Source organism: Saccopteryx leptura, chromosome 9 (genome assembly GCF_036850995.1).
Source record: "Saccopteryx leptura isolate mSacLep1 chromosome 9, mSacLep1_pri_phased_curated, whole genome shotgun sequence".
NCBI classification, from domain to species: domain Eukaryota; kingdom Metazoa; phylum Chordata; class Mammalia; order Chiroptera; family Emballonuridae; genus Saccopteryx; species Saccopteryx leptura.
The window spans coordinates 90,190,844-90,198,689 of NC_089511.1; the positions used below are offsets into that span (position 1 = coordinate 90,190,844).

The 7,846-nt window shown below is 50.6% G+C and overlaps 1 protein-coding gene across 1 annotated transcript in view; it reads right to left on the bottom strand.

The window, feature by feature from the left end:
• Window positions 1-7,223, bottom strand: part of FRMPD2 (FERM and PDZ domain containing 2) — a 141,372-nt gene extending 134,149 nt beyond the window's left edge. Inside the window, 6 exon segments of the mRNA XM_066350236.1 lie at window positions 1,430-1,531; window positions 2,329-2,414; window positions 3,128-3,248; window positions 4,807-5,444; window positions 5,586-5,645; window positions 7,130-7,223. Of these exon segments, the coding sequence (XP_066206333.1) occupies window positions 1,430-1,531; window positions 2,329-2,414; window positions 3,128-3,248; window positions 4,807-5,444; window positions 5,586-5,645; window positions 7,130-7,223 (1,101 nt within the window).
• Between the last annotated feature and the right edge of the window lie 623 nt (window positions 7,224-7,846).

Below are 7,846 nucleotides of genomic sequence, written 5' to 3' on the forward strand. Positions count from 1 at the left end.
GCTGAGGTATTCACTGGGCAGGGAAGGTCAAAGCAGAAGCCTTCTAGGAGGGTACAGTGGTTTGGGTCCATGTTCTAGCTCTCAGGCAGGGTATCTGCTTCATTATAAGTTTTATAATGCATGCATGCTTACATAATCATTGTATCCATCAAAATTATAAACACCTTCTGTGATACAAATAGATGCTATATGCAATAAGAATTTTTGAAAACAAATGTGCCCCCAAGGGTAACCAGCAGGACTCCTGTTTAAGAGGCCAAAGGTCCAGCCAGAGGTGATTTGTGTCCAGAGAGAATGCCCAGTAGAAGCTCCTTTAATGAGTGATGATAAAGAGAAACCAAAGAAGGTGAATCTGTCTCTGCTCTTCCCAAGTTCACAAGGACCTGAGAGTCTTGGCGGGCAGCAGGGTCCAGTGGGGAGTATTGGGAGCTCAGGGCCACGTGGATCCGCAGGCTCCTCCAGGCTCAGCTCAGCTACAATTTGTTGAGAAGCTTTAAGCAAATCTCTCTGTGACAGACAGACAAAGGCCATTTAGGGGCATCTAGTGTGATGTTCCCAAAGGGTCCAGACACTGGAAGAGAAGGCCAGGCAGAAGCAGTCTTCTCAGTGAACAGCCCACCCAACAGGGACGTGTCACAGCTCTAGGGAGTGCTATTCCTCTCAGAGTCACTGCAGTGTTGTGCAGTTATTAAAACAGTTCAGCTAAGGGCAACATCATGTTGAGGATGGGATGCTTTTCTCTAAACACTGGAAGTGGTTGTGAGGACCGGTGTCAGGGCTGTTTCTGGCAGAAGGTGCATCCTGGACCACCCCCGTCCCACTGTCCAGGACATCTTAGCAAGCCGGACCTTCAGCAGAGACCAGCCCGCCCACAGGCTGTCGGGGCTCCCCACAGCAAGAGCAAACTGCGGAAGCCTCCAGCCAGCTGTCCCTCTGTCAGCCTGGACTTCAAGGCCAGGCCAAGCTGGCCTGCCTACTCTCAAGCCCCACGCCCCACACTCACCCAAACCCCGTTATATGCACCAACCAGAACGGAGACTCTTTCCCTGCTTTCCACCCCACCCACATCTTTGCTCCCACATTTCCTGTCAGTTTAGAATCCCCCTGCAAGCACACCCAGGCTTATCAGCTCTCTTATCTCCTACCTGTTCTGCCACCTGCCCCCATGATTGCCACCTCCTGAAGGGTGGGACCCAGCACCTTCAACCTTCTATCCCACCCAGTGTCTGCTATAGTAAGGCCACTCAGTAAGCCCCCATGTTCCTAAATTGAAGATTTCAAGGTTTTTAGTTCAATTCTAGAAATCTCAGCCCAGGAAGAATGGCATCCCAGAGGACCCTGCCCATTTTCAGCAGCCATGGCAGCCATCCACCACTGCCCACCCAAACCTCTTCGGGGAGTACCCATCCTCTGGTCCTCTTCTGCGCACCTTTCCCTTTCTCTGCAGGAAATGCTTCTGAGAAGGAGTCTTTGGCCACGAGTCACATGCTGCCACAGAGAGAGTGGACCAGGAGCTGGGCCACCTGCCCTTCTGAAAGTCCCGGGGGGCTCCCGGTGGAAGGGCACTGGCCAGCAGTCAGAGAGCAGGAGGAAGAGTGGAAATGACCTCCAGCTGGTGAAAGCCCACCACGTGCCAGTGCTCAGCCTGGCAGGGTGTGTGGACCACTTCATCTTCACCCCACACCCAGGGGGGAAGAGAGGCACTGTATCCATTTTACCAGTAAGGAAGCAGAGGCCTAGAGAAGATAAGGTTGCACTGTGACTTTGTCCCTCCTCTCATCACCACTTAAGTCCAGGTTGGCCCCTGCTCTCTCCCTCTTTTTGTCTCTCTCTTTCTCTCTGATGACCTCAGCTAGCCTGCTGGTGGTGAAGAGCCAGGGTCTCCAAGACCGGCAACCTCCAAGGCCAGCACCCTGCAGAAGCAGCTGGGCACAGGGCAGAAGGGCACCCAGCTGAATCCAGAAGAACCTCGCAGCTGAGCACAGCCTAAATGGCCAGCTCACAGACTCCAGAGCTAAATAAGCCACTGTTTTCAGCCACTGTGTTTTGCAACTGTTTGCTCTGCAGCCTCACGTGGCAGTCGATAATCACAATGACACGAAAGCATGTTGTTGTCCTGTGACTGAGCCTACACTTGGTCCCCAAAGGAGACACTGTGCCCTGACAGCTCAGTAGCCTTCAGGACACTCATCCCCTTGGTTTTGTGTCTGCTTAAAAGTGACTTTTGCACCTTCCAGTGAAATTGGGTTGGCTTCTTGTGGAGAAGCAAGATGCTTTCCATCAGTAACCAATAAAGAAATTCACAGTGCTGGACACCTTGCTGCTTACATTGTGACAGAGGTTGCAGCAACTATGAGCTGAGATGTTCAGACCAGTCTCCAGGAAGCTCTGGGTCTCTGTGATTCTCTCTGACACTAACCAAACAGCATGTGGAGGGCATGAAGAGAGACAGAGGGTATGGCTTTCTTGAATCAGAAAGCCTGGAGTATGGATATCAGCATCTTGACTTTACTAGCTGTATGACCTTGGTGAAATTACTTAACCTCTCTTGGTCTGTTTCCTCATGTGGAAAATGACCAAGAAAAAAGAAAGAAAAAGGGTTGAGGGACGTTTTAAGGAGAAGATAAAGCCTAACAGTAAAGAGTACCTTGTTTTAGGGACAAACAAAAATAATTATTTTGTTTTCTTTTGTTTTTAATCTCAGATGTGGTTGAAAACTAGAGAACTAAATTTGAAAATTATTCTAAAATTAATTTCTTTAACCAATCTAGAGCAAAACAAAATCAATATTTTACAAATTACTTTTCTTTGCACTCCACCTAGAAACTAACTAGAGGAAAAAATTTTCTTTTGTTGTGTTTTTAAATTGTTTTAACAACTTGAACAGTTAGATCTCAATAAAACGAGTTTATATTTGATATAGATCTCTCTGTTAAAGTATACCTCCAAATGAAGCTGTCTGCCGATACAGAGGAGTCCTAAGCTCAGCCGCCTTGTCCGCAGGGGCTTCCTGGAAGAGTTCATTTGCATGGGCTTTCTCTGTCTCCACAGCTTGTACATCTGGCCCACATGGGGCCAGAATGGGCTCCACTGCCCACCCAGGGAATGCTCAGGGCGCCATATTCACCTCGGCAGGGATGCAGACACTCCAGGGCCCGTGCTGTCGGACTCTCCTGGCTCGTCTGACACAGCTGGATCCTGAGCAGGTGGCTTCTGTCCTGCTGCACAGAGGAGCTTTCTCCCACTACCTCCTCTCCACCTGAAGGTCAAGTGTGCCACACATTCGCATCCCAATGTCGAGGGTGGGAGGCATTTAAAGAGACACATACAAACTGGCTGTCAGTTTGAGTCAGTGTGGTAATGTCTGCCCCACACAACCAGAGCCTAACATACATTCTCTAGAACCGAGACGTGCCCTGCACCCATCACCCACACATACGCTACTGGTAATGCCTTCCCTACCCAATACCCGTGTCCTCATGCACATCTGTGCCTTTGCTCATGCATTCCTTCCACTGACTAGGCTCTTCCTGCTGAGGTCCTCTGTGCCTCAAAGACCCAGAGCTATGTCCTCTCTACTTCTACCCTCTCCACCTCTGCCTCTTCTCCTTTCCTCGTTGCTGCCCTCACAACTGCTGCTATCACACCAAATCGTGCCACATCTGCTTGCTTGTTTCCCTCCCCCACACCCACTGCATGCTTTATGTCCTGCTGTAGCTCACCTGGCTCAGCCCCAAGGAATGTCCAATCACTGACCAAAATCTACTTTACGGTTCCCTGGCGAAAATGCTGCAAGGTCAGTTACATGACTTGACCAAACACGAGCAGCAGCATGTCCACATGCCAAGAGAGCAGGGGTCCCAGAAGGAAACAGGCTGAGAGAGACATTTTTTGATTGACTGTTGACAGTGTCCCCGGTCCACAGCCATCCTCCCCTCTCCATCCACATGATCCCTGCATTCGTAGTGGTCTCAGTTCTGCACCTGCCCCTGGACAAATGCAGTGCTTCCCAGCTTTGCTGCTTTCTCTGAGACACAAACCTCCTTGCATGTGCACCATGGGCACCATGCTGACCTCACCCTAGTCCCAGCTCCACCCTGGCCCCATGGCGGGTCAGTGCTGGGGCACTTTCTACTTTGGAGGTCCCCATGGGATCATCCGAAGGCTGTCTTCTCCTGAGACTCCTTCCTTGCTTGGCTTATTCCCTTTCCTGTCTTCCTCCTATCATGCCTCCTCTTTCAGGACCACTTCTCCAAGAAATAACTTTCATAAACATCCCTGTCTCTGGCTTTGCTTGAAAGAAACCCAGCCAAATGCCTAGTATGTGCCAGGCCCTTTATTAGGTGGTGGTGACGGGGGAGGGGTACCAGGCAGCCAGCAGGACAATGTGGCAAGCACCAGAAGGAGACACCGTGCAGGTGAGAGACAGCAGGGGAGGCCTCGGGACTATGTGGATGTGGTCGGGGAGGGCTTCTCATACAAGAGGCCCAGTTTAATTTTGATAGGTGAATGGACTCATGAGTTATAAGCATGCCCGTTTTCATGTATAAAGCTCTTTCAAAGATCCCAAGGGTCGTAACCACACTAGGAATTCGAGCTTGCCCCAAGGTCTTTGCCAGCTCTGTCCAATAGACCTGTGATGACCTTCCCCGTCCAGCACGGCCATCACCAGCCACATGTGGCCATTGGGAATAAGGAACTAAATTTTTTATTTTATGTCACTTTAATTAACTACATGTTTTAGCTCATTTGAATTTCAACAGCCACCGTGGCTAATAGCTCCTGGGGTGGGAAGCACAGATGTACTCTGACCTCAGAGATGGTGCCCAGAACCAAGCCAGCCAGCCGTCTGACGTAGAGATTGTCAGAGCCTGAGGATGCAGCCACATCTTCCCAATGAACCCAACAAGCATCCAGAACTGACCGCAGCAGAAGCCACCGGCAGGGCTGGTCACTGCCCATGGTCAGCAGCATGGAGTGCAAGGGCTCCCGAGGTGCAGCGGCCGGAGAGGAGGGGCCCTGTGAGCCACCGCACAGCTGCCCGGGGGCTGGGCCCTGTGAGCCACCGCACACCACTGCCCGGGGGCTGGGCCCTGTGAGCCACCGCACAGCTGCCCGGGGGCTGGGCCCTGTGAGCCACCACACACCTGCCCGGGGGCTGGGCCCTGTGAGCCACCGCACACCTGCCCGGGGGCTGGGCCCTGTGAGCCACCTCACACCTGCCCGGGGGCTGGGCCCTGTGAGCCACCACACACCACTGTCCGGGGGCTGGGCCCTGTGAGCCACCTCACACCACTGCCCGGGGGCTGGGCCCTGTGAGCCGCCGCACACCACTGCCCGGGGGCTGGGCCCTGCAGTTGCACTGGAGACTAACAGAGAGGAGGGGCTATGTGAGCCACCGCACACCACTGCCCGGGGGCTGGGCCCTGCAGTTGCACTGGAGACTAACAGAAGCGAATGTTCTCATGGCCACTACACAGACGTCCGCCCTTCTGGAGAGTTTCGGGATGGACACAAGATGTATCCCCAAGGCCACTGAACTTGGAACGACCTGTGCCAGCTGTGTGAATGTGCTGCTTCCTAACCTGCGATGCCCGTCAGCGTACAGAGAACCCACACAGGTGCTTTAGCAAACGACTTTCCACCTGTGCACAACATGCAGATCCAACCAGGGACCAGTCAGCCCTTCACTTACATTCACCAGGCAGCCCGGGCTGCTCTCAGGTCACTGAGGGGCCTCACTGAGGCTCACTGCTAGAGTGGGAGCTCCAGGGACACAAGAACGGTGGCTTTTTCATTTTGGACACTTCAGCAGTTAGCACAAGGCCAATGATTTTTGGTCGAACTTTCTGTCACATAGATACATCAAACAAATAAAAAATATAGATATTTCACTAAGCACTTCCCTTGTGTGTTTAAATGGCCACATTGATAGGAAGAAGGCCTCAATGCAGACTCAAAATCAGACTTTTCCTCATGCTCACCCACACTGCCAGCCATTTCTCAGATCAAGGCTGCACTGGCATTTCTTGCCAGACTGGGGTTAGCCAGAGCAGTAGGGAAGTGGGTCACAGGTGGAGGGAGCCGTATAGGTAAAGGTGGGCTTATGTCTGAAAGGAAGGGGGCCCTGGGCAGGGCCCCTTGTTCACAGTTACTGAGAACATAGTGGGAGCAGAGCATCAAATCCCGCAGCAGCCCTTGTAAGTGCCGGGGGCCGTGCAATGGATCGCACAGGCTATGCGTCCATGAAATCAGCCCTGATTATGGCAGAGTAGCGGAGAGGAGACAAAGCCACAGGTAGGAACCCAATTCTGTGCTCCAGGTGTGCCCTCTGAGCAACAGGATGCAATCCCGTGGGTCGTGGGGAGCTACAAAAGATTTCACATGAGGAGGGATGTGAGCAGGTGCCTATTTCAGAAAGAGCACCAGGAAGCATTGGAATGAGAATTGGAGAAGAAAAGGGAAGGAGGAAAGGAAGGAAGGGAGGGAGGGAGGAAGGAAGAAAAGAAGGGAGGGAGGGAGGGAGAGAGAAAGGAAGGGAGGGATGGAGGCCCAGTAGGGCTCTCAAGTGTGTCTTCTTACTGCACTGGATTCTATAGTATCAGAGGAAAACTTACACACACAAATACACACATATTCTGTAGTCAAAATTTTTGTGAAATGCTATTGATAAAGTTTAAAATTTTTTATTCTTTAATCTTTCTCAGAGTCCTAAATAAACAGTTCTGAAAAATCTTTGAGAGATAGGTATTGCAGGGAACAGTTTTCCTATCAGTTCAGCACAGAACACTTACTTCTTCAGGGAAGCGGCTCAAGTCAGGAAGGACTGCTTTAGAGTCTGTTTCATAAATCTGTGTCTCCAGTCACTGCCAAATTCTCTAGCTAGCCACTGCCTCTGAGCAGATGTGGCAGATAAGCCTTATCTTGCTTACCAGTTCTGAACTGCGGTGCCTACAGTGCATTGCGTAGGACTCTGAGGTTGTCCCCTAACTCAGCGAGAGCAGTTCTATAATTGGTTGGCAATGTCTTCCTAGAACCTAGAAAGGCAGGGTGCTGGGGCACAGTTCAGTAGATGTCATTCCTGCCATGGAAAGAAATACTAAGTAAATGAACAAAGTACTTAGAGTACCTTGGTTACACACCTGATTTAGTGGAACGTGAAAGCCTGCTGAGTGGTAGAGGATCTTTCCTAAAGAACAGACATGCTTCTGTCCAAGATGCATCAGTTCCCTCTGTTATGCTATGGTCCAAAACACAATTCCATTTCCATGTGGAGCAGACTCTACGGGCTGGCTAACCCAACAACCATCAGCAACGTTCTTAAAATTTTGCTGCCTTTTTCTCCAGCAGCTAAAAACCACAGTGACCATAATGCCTAATTTTGGCAAAAGATGAAGGGAAGTCTATTAGGAGGCTTGCTAAGAAACCTTAACTTTACTGACAATAGGAACACATATGACTGGTCCTCCTCATTCCTGCCTTGAACCTGATGTCACACATGGAATCACAGCCTGTCTTGTGGCTGTGAGGCAAAAAGCATAAGAACAAACAGCTAGCAGCTAAAGAGAATGGAATAGAAATATACAGCCTGGATTCTTGATGACATTTACTTAGCTGCTGACCAAGTCCCAGACTTCTTAAGTAAATAATAAATATAACCAGGATTCTAACCACTATATTTCAGGCTCTCTGTTTCTTACAGCCAGAGCCATCTGTACACGACACCTTATGGATCAGCCCAATTTCAAAGCATCATTTGTTGTCAGAAAGCAACGTGGTGTAATGGAAGAGCATTATCTGATCTCTCTGAGCCTCAGTTTTCTCATCTTTAAAGTGACAATTTTGC